Source organism: Zonotrichia leucophrys, chromosome 3 (genome assembly GCF_028769735.1).
Source record: "Zonotrichia leucophrys gambelii isolate GWCS_2022_RI chromosome 3, RI_Zleu_2.0, whole genome shotgun sequence".
NCBI lineage: Eukaryota > Metazoa > Chordata > Aves > Passeriformes > Passerellidae > Zonotrichia > Zonotrichia leucophrys.
The window spans coordinates 84,044,095-84,069,113 of NC_088172.1; the positions used below are offsets into that span (position 1 = coordinate 84,044,095).

Genomic DNA, 25,019 nt, shown 5'->3' on the forward strand with positions numbered 1-25,019 from the left:
TCAGTTACAAGAAACTACATGAGAAACTATTGTGCTCTCTTCCAAATTACCCTTAAAATTTATTTCAAATGTTATCTCCCAAGACATTCCAAATTACAAAAAATGAGCAAGGTTTTATTTCACTAAATGCCAAAAAGTGTAACACCAGTACAGACAGACTAGATGTACATTTAAAGAAAATTTCAGAGGACATCCATGTGCCAAACCTGCACCCACCTCAGAGTGCAGGGGCCATGTGCCCCAAGAACTACCAGGACTGGAGGACAGAATGAGCTCCAGGCAAACCCAAGACACTCTGGGCTCCTTTCAGAGCCATCACACTCTGTGTCTGGCCAGGGAGAGATACTGCACGGCTTTCCATCTGGGACACACTTCAACTGTTCTTACAGGGTCAGCCATGACAAACAGAGGTTATTAAAAATATACAGAAAGCAGTCAAACAGAGAGGCTTGCCCTGCCTAACCCAGTGACTTAGACCCTCTGGAATAAAATAACAAACTTACACTCAAAAAAAAAAAATTTATATTTTTCTTAGAATTTCAGTACTACAAGAACTTCAACATTCAAGTTCAATGCAAAAAAGGTTGCATCATATTTATGCTTGTGATCAAAGAAAGGTCTGAATATACATTTAGAAGCAGGAAATTAATTCAACTTACATTAACTTACTGTTGTTTTCAAAGAATGTATTTTTGGAAATATTTTTCAGAAGAATTCTAAATACATTCAACTTGCAATTATCCCAGAGATCTGAGAGAGTACTAAGGTGACCTGAATAAAGGACAACAGATATAATGCTATCTTACATAAATTAGGGTGTAAGTATGTTCACCTTCAGGGAAACTTGGAAGGCAGCTTTCTATAAAAAGTAAGGACAGATTTAAACACAGCTCCTGTACTCTGCATCACACAACACTGCCACAGCTGTGATGATGGAGAAGGTCATTCCCACTTAAACTGCCACCCAGGGGATCCACACAAGAATACTTGAAAGCTTTCTGTAAAAAAAGCTCTCCAAATCATCAAGAGGGAGTAAGACAAAATAATGTGATTTTGGGATAAAATGCAACACCTTACTTAGTATAGGAAGTGTTAAAATACTACTGGAGTGACTTGAAATTCACTGTAAACTAAAAGCAAAATTCAACTTCTCTCCATCAGTTTAGGTCTTGAGACAAAGAACTGCTGAGGAGAGAAGTTTTAATAGTCTCCCATCCCAGCTGTCAATGAGAGCTGTAACTTTTACAAGCTGCTTTTTCCAGTTGCTTTGCTCAACTACTTAAAATTATTCTTCGAGTGAAAAAGCTGGCATTTCTTTGTCAGAAAGTTAAATAGAATATTTTATTAGGAAATCTGTTTACTTAACAACAGTGATTTTTATTTAGTTGTCATTACTAAAAACAAAGTTTTAAAAAGTTGGGTTTAGCAGCACCTTAACACTAAAGATGACCTAGTCTTTAGATATATTCCCCACAAGTCTATTCAACCACAGGACATGAGTTCAAAACTTAAATGTCTGTCCTAAGATACAGAATAGTCACTAAACTTTAAAAAAAAAGATATATTGTGTTTAAATAATATGAGCTGCCCACACAAAAATCCCACTCCCACTGCTCCTGATTTCCCCTATCCTGAAATGCCACAAGGGATTTGTGAATCCTTGAGCTCAGGGCAGGAGGAGCAGCCTCATTTCCCACCTGTAATGTACGTGTGTCACTGCTGGTTGTCGGTAGCCAAGAATCCAGGTCTGGATGTCTATAGGTTCACCTTTGGGATATGCAATGGTTGTATCTATCACCCACTGGAGGCCTTTGGATTTGCTCTCTAGGAACAAAAAGAAAATTTCACATCACTTATTTGAGAGTTATGCAATTTTTATATCACTTCCTGAGGTATGAGGCACAAATAAGACCATCAAAAATCAAATCCATATTTCATTACAGGGCACAGAAACACCCTTACAAACTTCAGCTGGACCTAGATTTTATATCATGGTTATTTCTGTTTTTCTTAGATACTGTGGTACATAGAACAAGTTCACTCACCAGGTTTGAGTACAGTCACAGACATCTTGGCCCCATGGTCAGGTGCTTCCCCCCATTCACCAAAAGGAAAAATCCCAAAATAAACATCCAAGCTTCTGGGTCTGCACTTCAAGCACATGTGCACCTGGGCCTTTCTAAAAGATCACTGAGGGAACAGCAGCCATTCAGATCCCTCAAAGGCTCTTAAAAATGTGAGTTGCAGGATGAAGAGGAAAAGCATCACCTTCAGGGCGTGCTCAGGGTAAGAAAGCAAGGAACAGGAGCTGGTCAGATTTCACACTGGGGAAGATACTGCACCCACAAGGTTCCAGGAGAGGCTGACCCAGTACATGCTCATATGCTGCTCAGCCCACTTAGAAACTGGAAAAAGGATCAAAGGAGGTGAAAATATTTGCTATTAAGATGAGTAAAGAGAATCAAATCTGTGGGTCCCTTCCAACTAAGAATATTCCATGACTCTATTAAAATCTGAACATAAGTTAAAACCAGCAACAGTTCAGGTCATAAATCAAGAACCCCTCTCTGGCATGTCTTCAATTCACAGGTTTGCTAAGAGGAGAGCAGCAGATCTGCAGAGCAAACCAAGAAGGAAGGCCACACTGCCAAGATGGCACCTGGAGTTTAGCCTGTGAATTTTCTCTCTGTTCTGGAGCTGTCCTGTGTTTGAGGTCACACTGTACCCAGGCCAGCAGAGTAATGCTCACTTACTGCCTGACACACCAGTACAACATGCTCACACCACACCAGGCAGTATCTCTAAGGATTTAAAAAGCTGACTATCACAAACAGCCACCCATGGGCAAGAGCATGTAAGAAGTGTTAGCTTTTAGTACAAAGTACAATACTCTTCAAGCCTGCAGCTGAGAAAGCTACAAAAGAAATGTAACAAAGGTTGACAAGAACATTGTCAGCACCAAGAACATGTATGGGATTGACTGTTCACCATCCTTCCCTATACAAGGACAGACACTCAAAATTCAGCCAAGAGGAAAAGTTTTCATAGCAAACAGAGAAATGATTCTCTGTGCAGAGGGGGAAAAAAAATTTGGGAATCTCTTGCTAAAGGGTGTCAAAGATGCCAGGAGCTGGGATCAAGAGGGAACTGAAAAACCATGGAGGGTTAACTAACCAGGCAGAAATCCCAACCTGGCTTGGGAAACCCACCACACAGGAAACTGCCAGAAACTTGGAGAGTCTGTGTGAGAAGTGTGAGGGCTGCTTGCTGTGTTCTCACTCTGCAATCCACCTGGAGTCATGGACACGATGTTGGGCTAGAGTGTGGCCGTGCCCAGAGTGGCCATCTGATTTTACAGACCTACCACACACCTGAAGAAATCTGCAGCACTGGGTCTGAGCAGCACCCTGAGCCACAGTTCCTGACTCCAGCTAGAATGTGCACGCAAGGAAAGGCTTGTGAGTTTCTACCTGCACTTCATTTCATTTCATTTGCATTTAATTTAATTAAGTGTGAAAATTACAGCAATGCTGTCACATCTATCTATCAATTATTTTAACAAGCAGACAGTGTTTTCTTGCTGTCTGCTCATCAGTGGAGTTGTACTGCTTCATTACAAATGCACTACTCCAACAGGGCTAGACAGCATTTCCTAAAATTTCGATTATGAGTTCTTAGCAGCACGCAACATACTATTCCAAAACTTGACCCAGGGCAAGCTGCATAGGTCATGCTGAAGCATTCAGCATTACCTTCTGGAAATACAGCATTTTAGAGCCCTGACAGACACATGAAATGAGAACTGGAGGCTGCAGGCTTGCCAGCATCATGACAGAGTGCTTGTCAAGTCTCTCTTAAGAAAAGCACTAACTACAGAGTGCTTCATTTTAAAAGTAGCAATGAATCAGAGAAGAGCCAATATGAAATTAATATTAAATCAACAGAAGTATTAATTTAGAAATAGATTTTGAAACAAAGTCATTCAAGTTATTATTTTCCCAGATGTAAAGCAAGAATGGATAAAGGCAAGTAAATTGCCAAAGTTAAATTGCCTAAGTGAGTAAGCAACAAAGATCATTAATTGCCTCGAAAAAGTGCCAGATGAATATGGGCACATTTTCTAATTATTTACAGTAAAGTGTTTCAAAATAATTTATTCAATATTTAGCTATATTTAAAGCTGTTCTTCCAGTGGATAATGGTTTGCACTTCATTAAGGGAAGACTCCGGCAGTTCTCTGCTGTGCTGATTTCCTACCTTCTGCTTTTGTGGAGAGAGCTGCTGAGCACTGGATTCTTCAGTCCAGCTCCAAACTCACCTCCAACCCTTGTCAGGGCAGGGTGAGGGAAAAAACCAGACAGCCCACCAGAAACCGAGGGCCAGGAAAAAAAAGTTCTGTCAGCAACATCAGAGACCTCCTTTTAGAGCAAGCAGGTGTTAGTGCAGCTACCTCCACGTGCTCTCAAATCACTGTATTGGTGCATGCTCTGCTTTAAAATAAGCCTTACATAATCATCCAAGATACATGACTGCCAAAAAAACCTACATCACCAAGGATTTAGGAAAATTAATTTTGAAATACATCTTGTAATTTTTTTGGGGGGGAGGGAGGGGTTATACTGTGTTGCAACCTGCTCATAAGCGAGTTTATTTTAAAGCCCAGGAGCTCTGACAGATCCTGAAACTGGAAAAGAAACTGGCAACTGCCCAAAACACAAAGGAGTGGTACCTAGCCATCTCCAAGGATGCTGCTTGGTGTAAGCAGACCTCTGAGCCAGAATAAACCCTATTATTTCTTAAATGGAGCACATGAACAGGAGCTCAAACCAAAGCCTGCTGCATTAGTTATAACATGGTGTGAATCTCAGGTCTGGCATTTGCACCTGAGAAACCAGGGAGCTGCACATACCTGTGCTAAAGAACTCCTCTCAGCCAGCTTGCCTTGGCCAACTCAGCCACACCTTCTGACAGCCAAACTCTTCCAACTTTCTGCCTCCCATTGAAAGGCACTCTTATCTTTCATTTCTAGTACCTGCTGAAAGCCTGAGCAGCCTGGCTGTCAGAGGCTCCAGCAGAAGAAGCTGCTGCACAGACCATACTTCAGCTGATCTCTGCAAGCACTGGTTTTTCTGCTGCAGTGTCAGTCTGCTTGTCACTTCCAGCACAAGATACAGATTTTTCAAACTCCTTGAAAATGTTAACAGTCTGATTCTTTTGAAATACCACATAAATCTTCTGAACATGCCCACAGGCACCTGCCTGCACAGCAGCACCCAAACCCTGCAGCAGTGAGGTACCTTAGTGTGAACGGTACATACTTGTCTTATGAGTGCTAAGACAAAACTGAACAATCACATGGAACAGCAGCTTTCTGGCCTAGACAAAAAAAAAAAAAAAATCAAAAGTTAAATTTAAACAGCTTCCTAACTTGTTTGTTGTTTGGGGTTTTGGGCTTTTTTCCAAATCATCAGCAGAGGCAAATCCTCACAACTATCTTCTTCACTGTGGATTCAAAGGTATTAAGTTGTTCCCTATCTACTTAGAAGTAACTCAACATCAGAGTCTTCAAGGCACTCGAGCTGTCATCCTCTCAAGTCCTTTCACAACCTGACTGTCTACAATCACAAATTTATGGGGGTTCAGAGCTTCTCTTCACTCCCCCACTTTGTCCTTCCTAGGGTTGCTATTTCCTGGGGTCAGCTCCTGCTAAACACCAGATCAGACGATGCACAGAGCCCCTCAAACCCACCAGCAGGCCGTCAGTGTTTGCCACTGAGAAAAAGAATAAACCACAGACAGAGTTCAGCAGGAAGGCTTGCCTCCAGCTGAGCTCTGGATGGTGTCACACTGCCACACTGGATTCAGAGTGGAAGGAATGCACCAGCCAGGTGTGCACCTGAGGACTGCAGCTTGCACTTGGAAAAGAAAGTATTTGTTAGCATTCACCAGTATGCAGGTGTGGTTTCCTGAACACTTGCACCACTCTGAATGCAGCCCAAGGGGCTGCTGGCTCTCCCTGCACAGCAATCTGTTCCTGTGGCTTGTCCCTTGTTCTCTGCTTGTCCTTGTGTGATCAGCTGGATCACTGGCCCCAGAATCAACTTTTTTCTCCAAAGATTAACTCTCAGACTGAACATATTACTCATCATTCCAAGATTTTCATGCAACAAACCACCTGGAACAAAACAAGAAGTCTTTTTTTCCAGGGGGAAGAAAAACAACAATCAAAAGCTTTCTCACATGTTATTCAAGTCACGTTCCTCAGGTAACAGTGAATGAAAAAGTTTGATTTTTAAAAAAATCGATTATGTAGTTCAATTTACAACCCTGCAGAAGTGAAAATTTAATTTCTCCAAGAGAACCAGCATCAGAACTGAATGTACTCTGCCGCATTTGAAAACAGTAAGGTAAGATTTCATTATGGCTCTAACTATAGTAACCTCTTATCAGACAAAAAATTGCTGCATGGTAAAATAAAACAGACTTTAAAAAACACACTAGAGCAAGTTTGATCAAAAATAAGCTCTGGAATGTGCATCTTTGAAGAACAATAGCTCCAAACTCCTTTGAATTGTCAGCTTTTGGCATTTAGAACATTTTGATAGTTCTGAAACTCACAAAATCAATTCTTATCAAGTGAAGAAACAGTGTATTTGCAACCATGTCAAAGAGTAAGTGTTGTGCTAAAAAAATTTCAAAAAGCTGTAAAATACCCCTGTGAACACACCCCTGGGTCACTACTGGCTAAGGGTGATGATGGCTGCTCACCAAGAGTTTTTATACCGCCCATTTTCTATTCTGCACTAAGAACTTCTTCTGGGATGCAGGGCTGGCCCATTTGTCCCATCTGGAGGCTTTCATCAGACATCAGAAGTACCTTAAACTCTCTTTTCAGGGCCAGACATCACTTACCTACATTCTCTGCATTATTCAGCTTCAACAGTGCTCATGCTACCAAATGCCTGCACTACCTCTCCTATGTTTTTCATTCCTTCTATTATTTTAGAAATACAATTACATAACTTTGTTAACCTAAACAAGAGTTTCAAAAGGCAGCAAAAGCAATAAGCATTTCAGTAACTTAATTTAGTATTTACCAGCAATAAGTTAAAATTCACTCCAATGAAGGTGGTACTTCTTTTAAATATGAAAGAAAACTGTTAAGAAGAAAAAATTAAGACAATAGAGACTTCTTGTCCTGGAAAAGCCCCTGATAAAGAACTGATCACTTTAAGTACAAGAATTATCAAACAGCATTAATTGTATAGCTCAGGAACATTTTTTCTTCCTTGTCACTTCCTTCATTCCTTTTCTTCCTTGTCACTTTACAGAGGAAGAATCAGCTCCTAATCTGTGAGAAGTTCATTACTAGCATAAAAATAAATTGAAAAGGAGATTGGATATTAAGATCATAATTAAGACTAATGAATTTTTGGGGAGGTTACTGAACCTTGCACTTCTCAACATGAACCCACCTCTACCAAAGGGATGCCATAAATCAGATCAGAGGCCTTGGAGCAGGACAGATGATGTAGCACTGAGCTACAATTAGCTCAATTCTTGAACTACAACTTGAAGGCCACAGCTTCAGTGACATGTGACATACAAAAGCCAGCTGGGCTGTGACACAATCAAACAACTGTATCTAACTTGGTTTGTGTCAAACTGTGATAGCAGTGCATTAAGGACAAACCACCTTTTATTCTAGTTTCCTTTGTCATCTTTTCATCTTTCACCCAGTTTTATACATCTCTCCAGCTGAGAAAGTAGAATGGTATCAAATTTACAACAGTATAAAAGCTACAAGGATCATTTAAAATGAATTAAGTACTAATAAAATGTTAGCAGTCAAGAACAGAACTGTGTATCATGACTCAACGTTAAAATAGCTACCAAGGAAACTCAACGGGAAGGGGACATAATTTTTGATGAGGAAAACTCTTAATCTATAAACCAATTGAACTAAATTCATGTGGGAGAGGAAGGTGAATTACCATGAGCATCAATAAAGCTTGGTGGAAACAAAAAGACAGGGAGAATAATAAATAATGGAGTAGAAAGCTTTTGATAGCAAACTGAATAATTTGGCAAGCCAGAACTCCAGGAACACTGTTAAGATAGTACAGACCACAAGAAGTGTTGCATATGAAAAATGTGTCCAGCAAACCATGAAGCTCAAGTGTGATGCTGCTGATAGAGAAACCCCTTCCCACGCAAAGGAGAAGAGTTATCATGTACTTTCAAAAGGTTTACAGGCAGTCTCTATGGCAGCCCCTGGCAAAGCCTTTACTCTGTGCACTACACCTGGCTCTGGCACCCACAGCTCAACAAGGGCCACCTGCATAGGAGGGAAGCTTCATTGCACTGACATGGGTTTTTCGTGGGATTAAAAAAAGGGAAAAGATAGAAAAGATTAAAAGTAAAGATATTCACTAACTTTGTCAGACTTCTAACTTTATATTATAATGATAGCAATTTACAGAACTATATTTCATTCAACTGAACAAACATTTTCTGACGTGGCAAGAGACCAATAAAAGCATTCAGAAAGCAACAGATGAGAGGAAGACTCTTATACAAGATACAATCAAGAACTAATATTTCATACATCTCTGAAAGGGAAGTTTAAAATACTGGAACTATTTTTGTGAGCTTAAAAGAAGAGAGGACATAAAAAAATCAGTGTCACTATGTATCAAATACTACTTTTCCAAAGCACACAAAATTTACTTTCACTTTTCTTTTTCATCCCTTTTAGTACATTTTCGAGTCCATTACTATGAAAGAATGACAGCTAAACCCACACATTTCATTCCTATTTTTGTCCAATTATCTTTTCTTGAGTAGGATGGACAATATGGTTCCATTTTATTTCTGAGAGAATTGCTTTATTTTAGTACCCAGTTAGGTCCACTACTATCAACTGCTCATTTCTCTAGAGTCTGAATGATGCCACTCAGAAGGAAAAAAAAGGAAGCCAAGTTCAATGTTCAGCTAAGTTGATAGCAACCTAAGAATAGGGAAATATAAAATTGGTATCTAACAAGCACTTTTGGCCTCCCTCCAGAACCAGACAACTTATCATTAATTTGGGGAAATTCTTACTCTCCATACCTTTTTAAGACAGCAAGAAATAGAACAGGAACAGGCCAAACTTTTCTCCTCAGAAAAACCCAAACTTTTTAACAAGGACCAGGGTATTCAGTTTCTCTCTTTTAAACCTAAGATATTTTATGACAAGAGCTTTCTTCAGCCTTTCTTTGCTGATGTAGCCTGACAGGAAATACTCTGGTGCATTCCACAGCTTGATTTTTCATCTCATTTTAAATCCTACCTTCACTTCTCCAAGAACATCATCTCAATTTATTTCCTCTTTTGACAAGAATAACTTCAAAACTAAAAACGTGGAAGCAATTTCTATACAAGGGTTCTTGCTAACCCTGAGAGTTGAACTTCAGACAGAAAATAATCCAAAGTCTGTTGCCTATGTGGCTTCATTAGTAATGATCTTTGTTTCAAATTGCTAAATGATTATCAGAATTTGGCTGTGAAACACCAGCCCCACCCATCAATAAGAAACTACCACAACCCCTCAATCCATTGTTTCTTTAATAAGTAACAGAAATCCACAAGGAAGTTAAGAAAGATCTAACCCTGCTCTTGAACATGCCAAGAAGTTAATTTTAAAAACCAAGAGACTAAAGCACCACATCCCATAACTACAGGCATTATTTATATCCCTCCCCTATAGCCCAGGCACCCAGAACAATAATGTTGCAGGAATATTCTTATTCCCTCGTAACTGTTCTGACATGACAGCCAAAACAACCCCTCAAATCTAGTGATCAGTGAGAGTTAACTCCAGCAACAATGGGCACAGGCAACACAAAGATCTGAACAGAACAGAAGGACCTGAACTCAGTGGAAAAGAGGAATAATGTACACAGCAGTGGATGCAAAGAAACTCCTAAAGCCTGGAATAAAAATATGAACATAGCCAGCATATTCCAGAAATACTTCTACTACAGTTCCATGCTGTCACAAACCAGTGCAAACCATCAATCTTATCCAAAAGAGTAGATCACCTTCTTGCTCACCCTGGGTGCTTATTCCAGTATCTGCTTCACCCATCATGTGAGCCAAGCCAAGCCAAGCACTCATGCAGCCACACCACAAACTAAATCAAATTAAAACTAAGGTGGTTTCTTTTGTCTCAACATCAAAACTAAAGTCAGTGAACTAAAACTAATTATGAAAATATTTTTACAATGTATTTGATATTTAAAGAGACCAATTCTACACAATGTATTTTTAAACTCAAGTCTCTGACATTTAATTTGCTTTATACCCACAGAGTGAAGTGATCTTTACCTCTTCTCACACCATCTCCAGCTGGTGGAGTTCCATTTTCTTGTGGCGCTACAAGCGTCTTCAGAATGACTTGTGTTGCCCCAAGTCTTGGCAGGGTGACATGCTTAAGAAATGGCAAATTGTTTTTCTTGGCAAATGCCTGGCTTGTTTCTCTTCTTTTCCTAAGAAAGCCACCCTCTGGAAATAAAACAATCCATTTCCTATCGCGGCTCCTGTAATATTTTTCTAGATGATCTTTGAGTAACACGAGCTGCTGGTCACGGTGTGTTCTCCCCTGTAAGGATAAAACATTATCCAAATAAAATGATTGCTTTAAAGAGGTAACATCAGACATAATTATTATACTTCTAAGGTTTTCAGAGATAAAAATAAGCTCCTGAGACAATAAAAATCAACGTTCTCCTTGAAGTGCCTGCTGGAGGCCTATGGACCTCAGCTGGGTTAGCCCAGCAGAACCACAGACCTCAGATCTGCCCTGCTCCAATGACCCACTCATTTCTCCTCTGTGGTGCATTAGGACAACTTCTTCATTCAAGAACAGTAAGATACAGCCTTAATTACTGCACAAATATCTTCAGGAACAATCTTTCCTCTTCCCATCTCTGCATGCACCAAGCTATCCAAATTTTCAGAGGAATCTCTTTACATTAATTAGCATTTTTGAGTGTTTCAAAGTGACCTTGTCAAATCACTCAAAAGACACAGGAGGGAAAAATTAAAGCTCTCCTCAGCAGAGGTGATTTTAATTCTCTGAAATGTCAACAACACTGTCACAAACATTGCACTGTTTGGTGGTTAGCTGGGTTTTTTGGTCAGAGGAAGGAAGAGGGAACATGTGGGGTTGAATGAAAGATAGTATTTTACTAAAAGTGACTTTTGTGAAAGTGCTTCTCCTACATTTAAGTCTCCCCACTGCAATTACTTCCAACTTAGCATGAGAGTGAAGGAAAAGGCTCTGCCTGCTCATATCAATGCAGTTATAAAGCAACATCCAAGTCCTCAGTTAAGCCAGCCCTTTCTTATATCAGACCACAGGACTCCAGGATAGCACAGTAGTTAAGAAAAGAGCAGTGAACAATAATAATCCAAATATTACTAGAGTTAGGCAAAGGACCATTGCTCACTCAAATGAAGTATTCTGCCACACCCAAAGGCTGACAGCCTAGAAACATTATATTTTCAATTGGCTTATCTTTAGACTCACAATGACATCATTGTATCTGTGATGCTGTCTATGTCAGCCACTTTACAAAAATGAGGAAAAGCCTTTGTTTTTGCAGCTCAGGGATGGTTTGATTTTGTGACTGGAATTGCAACCCCACACTCAGAAACTGTAACTAACAAGGTGACAGACTTGTGTACCTCAAAATGTGCATGTTGTAAATTCTACCTATTGGAACAGATTTATATTTTACACAGCATCCAACCCTGCTCCTTCCATCCATCCTCTCACAATACACAGCTGTGTGCCTCTAGAGACCTTTGTTTTCTAACCATGCCTCTAGTGTTAGTGAATCTCACTTCAGCTGCATCCTGCTGTGATTAGGCATTTCTTTATTTCATTTTGGGTGAATTAACTTCTCTGCAATGTGAAAATTCATTAATTCTCTCTGGCTCTCTACACATTTTATGTTCAGACAAAGGAATAAGGAGAGCAAAGAAACATGTATGATGGATATTGCAGTTCATGTAACTGGAAACAGGTTCATGCTTTTCATTGGCCTCCTGAGTTACTACTTGGAGAGTGCAGTTTGATCAACAGCAGCCACACAACAAAAAACCTTACCCAAGCTGTATGAAATAATCTGAAGGTCTCATTCATTAATATTTCAGATGTTGAACTCAACAGACATTCTTTCCTAATGCTCAAATAATAATTACCCTTCAAGAACCAATTAATTACTATTTACACAGGTCCATCACCACCTTTAATTGATCCACTACTACATCACCATCAAAAGGGACCATGCTGCCTTTCCTAGTTTGAAACTTTGCAGCCACAAGTGACCTAACCAGACAGACTCCCTGCATGGCTTCAAGGTCACTAAGGGAAGATGAGAGGCGTGCTCAGAAACAGAGATAAAAAGGACTGCCCATGTATTTTGCTTGTACACCTCTCTCATAATAGGCTCCATTCACAACTGGATTCCATTATCATCTGTGTCTATGCAAATAATAAAAACAGCTTGTAAAATAAAGCAGCTTCACAACAAAGACCTCCTCAAATATACACTTCACAGCAAAGCTATTTCATCGTGCAAACCAACCACAACGTGATAAGTAAGTCCCATAACACCATGATGTTCCAAATATAAGGATAAATCAAAGCAGTATTGTGTGTTTCCATTTACCTGTCTTATAAAGAAGTCTCCATGGATTAGAGACACAATGCCAAAGTTTGTATACTTAAAAATATGGTCCATCAGCCACATCATCTGACGGACAACCTGAAAAGTAAAAAGAAATTTTCAAAATGAGTGAATTATCAAGTGCAGAGAGTGATGAGTTATGTATATACTGGTCACATTCTTGTCACTCTTACAACAGCAATAAAACTGGCAAATAAATGGAATAATGTCCTTTATGCCCAAAATATAAAGCAGCACAGGTGCTATGCTTCTCCCTCAAGAGTAGGATTAAATAGCTGCCTTTTTGTTATGTAATACACAGTTGTACAGCATTAGCCATGGCAGAGCAGCCACTTGTACACTGAGAATTTAATCAAAGCCTGCTGCTTGTCCCAGTCAAGCAGCACAGTGGGAAGGCAAAACCGGCAAGGTTGAGCAGACCAATTCACTTGACCATCACTTCTACAGGACAGTGAAGGCAGCTACTTTACCTGTTCAGTGCTTTGAGATTTAAAATAGGAGAATTGCTCCCAACAAAGTAAGCAACAGCAGGGAAAAGCTTCTTTTCTCACAGGGTCTTTTTCCTCTATCTCTCCGACATGTAGTTTTTGAAAGGGGTAGGAAGTGGTTCCCCAAAACTGGAACACCCAGTGTCTCTTACATGCTCCCAACCATGGGCTAGGCTGCCTTTTCTCTGCCCTGGGTTATGAGCCCACATCACAGCTGGCACAAGTTCAGTGAGCCTGAAGTCATGTAAGCCTGTACTCTTCCATTTACCACTATCAACAAAGAATATGAAGGACTGTGACATTTTTCTGGTAGTCAGAAGATCATGCAAGCACCTTCTGCTTTGCATCTTTCTCATGCACTTTGAGGCAAACACAGAAGAAAGCAGCCTAAGAAATAAAGATAACATGCTACTATCCCTTCTTGTCTGCAGGTGGTATTCCTTACTAGATGCATCCAAAGGACCAAAGGCACACTATGTATTTGTGAGTGACAAAAGAAAAATTAGTTCCTAGATCCTTACTTGAGACTCATATTGGTGAAATCGTTTATCCTACAGTGATCTCCAGGCTGTGTTAAATTAAAATGAGGATCTTAAAGCCAAATTCTTCTCTGCAGACATTAACATTCTTTCCATCTCAGTAAACTAAAAAGCTTTATGCAAAAAAACCAAGAAAGAAGGGTGTGCCCTAAGGACAAGAGTCAAAAAAAGCATCACCAGAGGTGTTACTGCTCATCAAGGCACCACAATAAGCTCCTGCCCATGCATCACCCAAAGGGGACAGGCTGCTGTAGGGAACCACATCCTTTGATAGAAACACCACCAAAATTTCACTAATGATGATTCAGCCTGCAGCAGTACTCAGGCCTGCCAGTGTTCATCTACTGCTTTGGCATCCTGACAACTACCTTCTATTGTCTCAAGCAGAAGTTAAGCCAACACAATCTATTTTACTGGAGGAGATAGGCAAGCTTAATACTCTGCTTTGCTGGAAAGAAAACGTGTCTTTTGAGGACTCAGCACTGGTCCCAGATGATCCATGGCAATCCTGGATGAGGAACCCTTGCCCAGCAGCGCTACAGCTTCTCCCATACCAGACCATCTGATGCTGTCTTTTTCTTTAGATAATGGTACATTTATCCTGCAAGTTGATCACTGCTTTTCAGTCTGAAGTCCATCTCACCTTGTTTCAGGTGCCACAGGGCTTCCATAACTAGCATCCCTGAGCTTCCCCAGTCTTTCTGAGGGATGAGATTTTGTCAAAGGTAAGTGTGACACACAAATTACAACTGAGACACTCACAGTCTGCAGTGTGTGGGCCACAAAGAGACAAACTTCAGAGCCCAGTGATCATAAATCTGCCTGTGAGCATAGGCAATGGTAATGAGTACAAAGATAAAGTATTTTTATGTATGAAGCAATATATATACACATACTAACATACCAAATCAAAAAGCAGTCCAAAGAATAGGACACAGTTTTCTTGTCTGCATTCAAAAGGCAAATGAGATTAATAGATATTCCTTTTATTCTGCTAGCAAGGACAGAATAGAGGACACTGCAAAATTTTGTTGGTAACTCTTCTATGTACTGACTCCTCTATTTAGCATCCTCAGGAATAAAGCAACACTTATGAGATGAGCCTCTTATCACTTGCATTTCAAGGAGGTTTAAACAAAGATATTCAAAAGTATTCTGAACACAAATTAATAGTTGTTGATGGCTTCAAAGAACTTTTGGATGCCACTTCAGGCCCTGTTTCTTAAATGCTTCCTGGTTAAGTACGTTCAGAAGCTAGCAAAAGCTTTTTCCAACTATATAAAAAAAAAAAAATCTAGGTGCTTTCTATTCACAGGCCCGCTTCAGCCTACACAGATTTCATAACAAAGCAACCTGGACAGACTGACTTTCATCCTTCCAGCACCTGTAACTTAACAATGAAACCTGAGAAAGCACAACTTGAAATCTGCACACAAACCACTGCAAGCTGCACTTTTGTCCCCACTACACCCTTCCTGGCACTGCTTTCTGTTCCAAATCAGAAAAAAACCCCACATTTATCAGTCCTAATCCTGTCAGAAAAGAGTAATAGCAGAATTTTACCCTACTTCTTTGTGTTAAACACATAATCTTCAATATTTATGAGAACACAACTTACTTACTGAATTTTTTTAACTCTTACTTTCACAAAGAAATTTCTCAAACTTTAATAAAAGTGTAATTAGGTCACTTCGGGTTCACCTGAAATTTTGCTGTTTGGCTTATATCATGACATAATGTATTAATCAAATAATGCCAATCCAGCCTTTCTACTAAAATTCTAATTTTTAGCTGAAGTTCCACTTCTCTGATTAGAGATCATTCTTTTTTTATTCATGTAAGTGAATCTAAAAAACCAGAAATATCTCAGCACATGTATTTTATCTTACTGCTTTGTGAGATTAAATTGACTTAAAACAGATAGGCTACACTCTGATTGGTATATAAGGATTTATAAAATACTGGAAAAAATTACCTGACACCACCCTTGGGAAACACTGTCAAGTTACAAGACTGTCTCATGCATTTGCCTCACTACATAGAAAAATCCAGAACTTTAAACTGAACACTTCTGCTGTCTTGCATGAACATTTTTTTATAAACAGCATTAAACTCTAAGTACTTGCAGATTACATCTGGTTTTGGTCTGTACTGGCAGTTAAAGCAAGCAAAAGAAGTTTTGGACTAGCACAAGCTTAACCATCCTAAACAAAAAAAAAATTCTTGAAAATTACAATCTTGCTGATAGATTAGTATCAAGCTTGTGAAGGACTCCATGTTAAGTTTAAACAGGCTTTAAGGAAAGGTGACTAATTTAAGCATTTACATACTGTACAATGACTATTTCTGGACAGGTAGGTTTATTATTTTTTCCTCCAGTACTTCCAGAGTCACACTAAGTAAAGACAATTCTCTTTAGAAATACAAAGCATGCTATTTAAAAGCACCTGATCCAGCAAGATCTAGCAAACAAACTATCCTGATCTTTCTCATTATTTTCAGCCACTTGCATTACTCATGCTGTATTTTAAGCATGTATTGAAGCTCATATTGTTTTTCTTCTTTATTAGCTAAAAACATCAAAGCCATACTAAGCTGAGGACATGCACATTCCAAGAGCAATGACTGCAACTACTTCAGGGAAAAAATAGTGATTTCAGGGATTTTCTGCTTTTCAGAAAACATGCAAACCTAATAATTTCCATGGTGAAGATTATCTGTGATCTCAATGCCTTCCTTCATTTTTAGCATCTCCTACATTCACTGAAACTTACTCTGCCTTGACTGAAATGTTTGAGCTATGGGGTCAAACAGGATAAGCATGACTTAGATTTATATCTATAAACCAGTGGTTAAGATCATATGCCATACATATCCACAGGATTACACCCTCACAGTCACATCTTTACCACAACAAGATTGTCCTAGGTACAATTTTGATGAGGGAAATTAAAGAGTTTATTCTGTAATTCTACTCATTTGGGTACAGCACAGAATACCATCTATACCAAATGTTCTCAATTCCAAAAGAAATTAAAGCAATCAAAAGTACTTTTACAACAGCCTGCTCTAGCCTAGAGTAGAAAGAAAGAAAGGTCTCTCCTCCATCTTGAGTACCATTTTCATACTTTGTGAGGTGGGGTTGTTTAAAAGTTGTGGTTTGGTTTTTTTTCTAATCAGCTTTGCTGTCATAAGAAAGATCTGGAAATCTTTTCAAATAATGTTACATCATTGATCTGCACTAAGAAAAACAGTACCAGGTATAAATTGTGCAGATGCAACAAAAACCAGTTCTTGTTTCCTTGTTTCTTCAGGGTATGATGAAGGAAGCAACACTAAGACACTTCAAGAAAGAAGACAACACTAAGACAGATACAGCTGCTGCATTTTTACAGCTTGACAAGTATGCCTCCTACTCTTTGTAGCCTAATCATGCACACATGCCCTTCTTCCTGATTTCTACAGAAATCTGATCTCCTGTTTACATTGGTTTCCACTCTTTAGAGATCAATTTTCTGAACAGCAATGCATGGAACAATTAACATTAGTTACATTTCTCACCAAGAAATCTTTAAGGGCTTGTGAAAAAAGAGCTCAAGCAATTTTGGCCTTAGCTAGGTAGCTCAGCTTTGGCATGCCCTCATCCTACCAAAATCCCATACACAGCTTGCTCTAACTTTGAGAAAAATTCCATGCTGGAATAAAGTCATAAGCAAGAAGCTCAACCTGTGCTGGTGTGAGCAGATTTGGCTTGAGTTGCACAAAGGCACGAGGTGAGAGGGAAAAATCAAGTACAGGATTGCTTTGTGAGGAGATCTGCTTCCCTCTGGGTTAACCTTGGCTGGATGCACAGTGACTCAGCTCACAGCTCACCTTCTCCAAGCAATGTCCAGGGTCTATACCTGCTCCAGGCTCCTGGCTGTCACACTGGACCAAATCCAAACAAAAAGCTCCCTGCTGAGGTGCCCTGGTGGGTTATCAGGGCTGCACAGGGAGGAGAGCAGGGAGCCCAGCACCACCCCTGCCCCGGCTGTAGCCTACCGTGCCTTTGTCCTGCAGGCACATCATCAGCGTGCACACGTCGCCCGTCGCTTGGTGGTTCACCAGCACCATGGCTTCATCTTCTGACACTGCTTTGACATCATCACCCCATTCCACTACTATATTGAAAAAAAAAAAGAGGTAAATTTAACAATGAGAACATGGACATTTTTCTATCAACAAAACGACCCCACACCCAGACTACAATAATAAAAAAACCTACATGCTACATGTCAATTTATATTGGCACATAACATAGGGCAGGAATATTAGCAAGAGTGTTTATCCAAGCAGGGGGTATCCAGCTCAGTTTGAAACTGCATGCGCAGAATAACAACAAAACAAAAATACTCTACCAGAACATGTGCACAGAGATTGATCTTTCTGTGTCATTACACCATTCTATATTTAGGGTCTGAAAATTACATAAGCTTTTTGACCCAGCTTTCATATTCATCTATCTCACCTCATTAGATTAAAAAGAAAATTATATTGTCAGCTGTGGGTTTTGCTGGCTGGGCTTGTTTGTTTTTTTTAAATTTAGCAAGTTTTTTTCATTTCCACACTCACTGTTATTATTCTACTCCAGTAAAAGCAAAACAAAAAAATCTGTATTTGGATCACTAGGTTTAAAATGCTACGTTAAACAAACTCATTCATTCAAATCTAAACAAGTTAGCTAAAGGCAAGGAAGCGGTTCAGAAAATGCTGCTCAGATGACAGAATCTATTAGCAAATACTTTATAGACCAGATGCTCCAGTGGCAAGAATGATGTCAGAAGGAAGATACAGTTGATTATCACCCAACACTTAAACTGACTATCAAAACCATGCTGAGATAAGGAAGAGGCGTTAAAATTGATAGTTCCATCATCATGAAGTAAGTGGAGAAAGAGAAGACTGCCTCCCAAAGAACACAGGATGGGGAACCAGGAAATGTGTGATGTAAACTAAAGACCAGAATATATCTAATGCTGCTACTGGGGCAAAGAGACAAGTGAGTAGAGTCTGTCTTTCTTCAGTGAGAGGGATGGACACTGCAATAATGGACACTGCAGTGCAGGGTTAAGGGAAAGGATGGAGACAGGCAGAGGAGCTCCGTGAAGTTCAAAAAGAAAACTAAGATGCATTGCCCATGCATGTAGGACATAATTTCTGTGTTTGCTCTGTACCTTGAGAGGTTCCTACTGGCTATTATTTTCAGTTCTGACAACAAAGGGAATATTTCTGACTCTCTTGTATAGTTAAAAGTCCTTCAGGCAGTGAAAAACTCTCAGCACAGGCTAATTACTGTCTTCTAAAAGATGGTTTAACTGATGCAAAGGTAATTGGCTATGCACTGAAGACAAGAAGCAATAATCCATGCATAGCTTCCATGTCCTTGAAGAAATCAATTAGTATCACACTTCTGAAAATTGCCACTTTATTACAGCTCCAAAATTAGTACTGAATTGAGACTTGACCACAAAATAAAAAAAGAAAATGCTGTGTTTGGTCACAAATAGATAAAATCAGGCTATAGACATGAGGGTGAAGAGAACTATTCATTCCATAATGTTCAATCTCCTTTCCTTTCCCTGGGAAAGCTAAGCACAGATCCTTCCTTGTTTGTCTCACCATGAACTTGGGAGAGCCCCTTTATCCCTCCTCCCCACTGTGTGCACATTCCCTGTGATGCCCTCTCTCACTCCATGAATGCTGGAAAATGCCTGGCCGTGGCAGCTGGAGTTGACGTGCTCCTTCCTTACCAAGTGTTCCACATATCTCACCATGGCAGTACCCCACAGAGCAAGAAATTAAGATGAAAGAGAATTGTTTTAAAGGGAAATGAATCAACTACATACCAACTTTGAAATTATTACTTCAGTTTTTCTATTAAGCAGCTAATATACAATAGTACTGAACTGTGGCTTTCTAAAAGTAATAAAAATTAAGTACTAAATATATCAAGTATCTACAAAATCACATTTCTCACAAGTAGTTAATTGTTTCCAAATAAAACTATTTTATTTCTAGATCACTCAGAGAAAATAAATGCATTTCTTTACTATAAATATTTCCCTGGAACATAGCAATTTAATACTAATAATTTAAATTGTAGAACAGTTTAAAATTAAGCTCTCCAAAAATGATTCAGAAATCTAACTTCAAAATGGATTAAAATGAAGGTCATGACTGAAAAATACAAGCCATGAGAAGCAGCATACAGTTGAAAACAGCTAAAGAGGAGAACTTAGGAAGCTCAATTTGCTATAAAAAAGTACACTTTTAACATACTAGGTGAAGACTAATGTCTGACTTTGAAACTTCAGATAGGCCCAGTCAAAGAAATAGAGGGGGAAAAACCTCTCATTACCAATTTTACCTACTGTTGTTAAATACAAGAGGGTATAAAACAAACAAGCAGCTCACAATGCACTAACAGGTTTCAGCTGCAAAGCAAGAAAAAGCTCTGTGATCCCACTCCAAACACAAGGTGAAGAAAAATGAAGTTAGATTTAATTCTTCAAGCTGATTGACTCCACGCACTGCACCTATCAAGCAGCCAAGCCAAGAGCTCAGCTGACAGGTATTGGGTTATTAAATCCCAGGGTACCAGCCAGCCTCCCGCTTGCTTCTTCCCTCTCTGTCACTCCTCCTCAGGCAACCAGGCTGTCTCTTGTGCTTAATCACGCTCTATGGTCAATTGATTGACCTGATTACCGAGGAGAACAGAATCACTTTGTCCACGTCCTTCACTGGATTGAAAAGAGAACAGCAAACCACAGAAGTGTGCAGAAAAACCACTGTCATTACTACAGTTTTATAAAGAAGAAAAAACCCAAACCCTCAAATCTCTAGAGTTTAAAGTTCATTGTGTGCCTTTAAATTCAGTGGGGGGAATAAATGCTCATCTTCAATTTTCTCACCACACAAAGGAGAACATTTTGCTTTAAGAAATACTTGAACTATTACATTCCTCCACTGCAGCTGAAAACATTGAAATCAAAACCTCAGCTGCATGGCAGCAGAACCAACAACACTGCTTTGCTCCACTGTAAGAAGACAAAAAACAGCTCAAAGGCAAATATTTGTTACTTGAGGTCCTGAGATCCAGCAAACTTTCCTCCACAGCTTCATTCTACTGCCAGAGCACATTTTTTTAAAGACAGCAGTTCTGTGTCTACAGCCTGACAATAGTTAGATTTCTGCAAATGCAGTTTAACATAGTAAAATAACATAAAGGGAGTAAAGAGTAGGAAATCATTTTAATATGGCAAGACAGAAGTGATTTAGCTTAAAGAGAGACTTCACTTGTGACTTCAGGTTGTGAGCAAAAGGCTTCACCAGAAATGAAGACAAATCTACTTGCAATTACATGAGCCCCAGGGCAGAAATATTTATCCTTCTCTCATAAAAAGAAGTGCAAGATGTACAACATCAAGAAAATATTTCATTTAATGAGCTGCAGACTTAGCTTTTTATGAGCTAATCCTTATAGAGCTCCAAGAAGAGAACAAAAGTAATACAATTTTTCCATATTTTTACTGAACTATTACTTGTTATTTCAAGTTCTCAGAACACTTGGCTACTTTGTAATCATGTCCTTAATGTAACTGTCTGCATGCAAGTGATGCTATGAATAAATATTCAAGCACTTCAATTACACTATGTCAGGAGGCTGAGCAAAGGACTACTAACCTAACTAACCATTCACTAGATTTATTTTAGTTTTGAATGTACCTGGAAGAATGACACTACTGATTTGTGCACATGCCCAGACATTAATAGGAACAACTTCATTCTGCATAATGTATTTTAAAACTTAAAAAATGCTCTGAAACTTTCAGCATCTCTTCTTTGTTATAGTCAGTAGTTTCACTACAGTGTCCCCTAAGAATTGGCATAGATCTCCTTGGCCTCATAATAACTTAAGTCCTAATTTATTATTTCAAAAGGCACTGAGTTTTAAAGACTGACATTTTATGGCAAGGTCAGGGAAGTCACCTTAAGCATTCTAGTCACAACTACTAAAACACAAATCACCTAAAAGTTACAATCTGCGTAAACATGTCACTGATTTGGATATCCACTTTATTTGCTACTTAGAGACTTGAGCCCACACAATATTCACAACTTTCTCTAGAAACTGGGAGAAGTTAAGAAGTTCCACTCGAGAACTTTGCACAGAATCACAGAATGGTGAGGCTGGAAGGAACCACAGTGGCTCATGCAGCCCAACCTCCCTGCTCAAGCAGGCCATCCCACAGCACACGGCACAGGATTGCATCCACACAGCTCTTTAACATCTCCAGTGAGAGAGACTCTCCAAAACCTCTTTGGACAACCTGTTCCAGCACTTGGTCACTGCACAGTAAAGAAGTTCTTCCTCATATTCAGGTGGAAATTCCTATGCATCAGTTTCTGCACATTGTCCTTGTCCTGTTGCCTGGCACCACTGAGCAGAGCCCGGTCCATCCTCTGACATCTCCCTTCAGACACCTAGGAATCTGATTGATGAGGTCCCGTCTCAGTCACCTCTCTCATCTTTTCCTCCCAAGACAGATGCTCCTGTCCCTGCATCATCTTTGCAGGCCTCCACTGGACCAGCTCCAGTAGCTCCACGTCTCTCTGGTACTGAGGAGCCCAGAACTGGACACAGCACTCCAGATGTGGCCTCACTAGAGCAGAGCTGAGGGGCAGGATCACCACCCTCAGCCTGCTGGCAATGCTGTCCCCAGTGCACCCCAGGACAGCACTGGCTTTCTTGGCACAAGGTGCTGCTGGCTCAGGGACAGCTTGCTGTCCACCAGGACTTCCAGGTCCTTCTCACAGAGCTGCTCTCCAGCAGGCCAGCTCCCAGACTGTGCTGCCGGTGCCCAGGGTTACTCCTCCCCAGGTACCTTCCCCATTTAGACCCATCCATAGCTTATTTTCCTTTCTGATCACTTGCATCATGTCACAAGACTTCGCGAAAACTTGTTCCAAGAAGGTGCAGACTGGCAACTGTTAGAACTGAACACCTCTAGTTGATCACTTGGAAACCTTCGGCAACAAATAAACAGCATTACTGAGGAACAGCCTTCCTCAAAAGCTATCTAGCAGAAAGAATGTTATTGTTAGGTACTGGGCAGTGACTAATGCCTGACAACCAGGTTTCTGTGTTTTAAACATTTCCCTTCTTAGTCAAGCATTTATGTCTGGCAAGTTGCAATCCTGCTTTACTGTTATTCACAAACAACTCAATGCATGTTTCAACTGGAGTAATCATGTACAGTTGTTCAACTCATTTGTCTCTCCTTAATAGATGGGATTCTTTGATAGCTGGCATTACGAAATCCCAGAAATGATGCCAAAGGTTAAATACTACTGAGAGGTTTTTTACCCTTCACGAAAAGGTTAAGGTATTTATCTCTGAGAACTGGTTGTCTACAGTGAACAAAAGGAAAACAAAAAATGGACTAAGCTAATTATCATACAGTTAGTCTTTTACACTTACTAAGCATGTATTTTAGGGTCAGAATATATTTTAAAACACCTACATAAAATCAGACATATACTACTTGAAAGAGAAAAATAGCTCTTCTTATCCCACCCATTCCTTCCAAAATTCCTACTGCCAAGGAAGGCTTCATATCATGTTTTTAACAGCACACATAAGAGGTACAGATCATGAATAAAAATACAGGACAGAAAGGAAGAAAAGCACATACATACAATATCATATCTCATTAAACATATCTTCACTTCAGATACTGTCCTTCTTCTATTAAAGAATGTATTCTTCCTAACAGAAGATTTTTTTATTTCAAGACTACCACAATTTCCATATCTTTAGGTCGTTAACATGCCATTTCAAACCAGATTTTGCTAACAAAAAGAGCATCCTTTACAGATAATTGATTCAGATTTTTATGATGATAAACTGACTGCAGTGACAATTTTTCCCTTTATTTCAATGAAGAAAAATACTTGAAATAGAAAATTCACAGTAGGAACAGAAGCTAGGGAAGAGAAGGCTGCAAATAAAGGGAGGTTATTCCTACAATATATGTTAATAAGTCAAGGCTGGGTTTAAGATGTCCCAGTCACCGTCTTTGGTTTTTTGTGACCAACCATTTTGCACACTTCTATGCTTCATTGTATGAAACAACACACATTTCTTTTTGCTCTCAGTTCTTCTTAGCTTCTGTTCCCCCCCCTCCCTGCAGTTTAAAGTCAGATGTGCTTTGTGGACAAGAACACTTCAGTAGTCACAATATTTATCCCCTAAGTCAACCCGCCCTCTTACTTCAATTAACCAACAATCCAAAGGGTTAAAAACAGGAGACAATTACAACAGGGATTCCCTGGCTCTGTCACCTTTCCAACCAAGCCAAGAACCAGGTTGTTCCTAAAGCACAGCAGTTCCTTTTGGAAGTAGGCTCCAGCAATGACTGCTTCTGAAGATTGACTTAATTTTCCTGGAGTGCACGTTCAAGACCTCAAGGGTACAGTTTACTTGAGTTCTATAATTCACTGGCACAAGAGATGACGCTTGTGGCTGAAGAGAGGGCTGCTTTTACCCATATATGAATGAGAATCAATAATCAGCAAAACCTTCGCTCACCTTCAAGGAAGCAAACTTCTTCCACTGACTTAAATTCTGCCAATACCATTCCAAGAGCTTCAGCACTTTGCAGTTGTATTAGGCAAGCGGTTTACATGATGAGAAAACTTTTAAAATTAAAAGATCCTGTCAGAATACACAAGCTATGACCACAGCAGATATCTAAGGAAGATTTCCAATCTATCTTAAGTATTACAAGAACCCGTCTTGCACTGGACATACCCCCCACATTTTCTGGAGGTCTCATGCTGCTCCCATCAAACCTGCCTGACACGTAGAGGCACCCAATTCCTGTATCTCATAGTTTTGATCATCCACACTCTAAGCCCGGCTGTAGATGGTGGTGCCTGCTCCCAAGGAGCAGTACAAGTCACAGTGTGTGCAGCCCCACAGGTAAACAGGAACTGTGAGATGTGAAGATGGATGTCAGCTTTCATGACTACAGTAGTAATGAACTGCAGCAGCTGAGAAGGAACCCCGCTGTCTGTTTTGCTGCTTCTATTCTTAGAAAAGCAACTGCAAGACTGAAGAAGGAGATGGAGTGCTGAAATCCTTTTGAAGCACCTCGCGCTCATGAGTCACAGCACTCGCAGAAGGAGCGAGCTGAGCAGCACATTCCTCC

The 25,019-nt window shown here is 39.8% G+C and overlaps 1 protein-coding gene across 1 annotated transcript in view; it reads right to left on the bottom strand.

Annotated features, from left to right (window-relative positions):
• LPGAT1 (lysophosphatidylglycerol acyltransferase 1) overlaps positions 1-25,019 on the bottom strand; it is a 60,865-nt gene that overhangs the window by 14,962 nt on the left and 20,884 nt on the right. Inside the window, exons 4-7 of the mRNA XM_064709071.1 lie at positions 17,809-17,927; positions 12,723-12,818; positions 10,372-10,645; positions 1,698-1,824 (exon numbers count right to left, since the gene is read on the bottom strand). Coding sequence (XP_064565141.1) covers positions 1,698-1,824; positions 10,372-10,645; positions 12,723-12,818; positions 17,809-17,927 — 616 coding nt within the window. The remainder of the gene's footprint in view (positions 1-1,697; positions 1,825-10,371; positions 10,646-12,722; positions 12,819-17,808; positions 17,928-25,019) is intronic.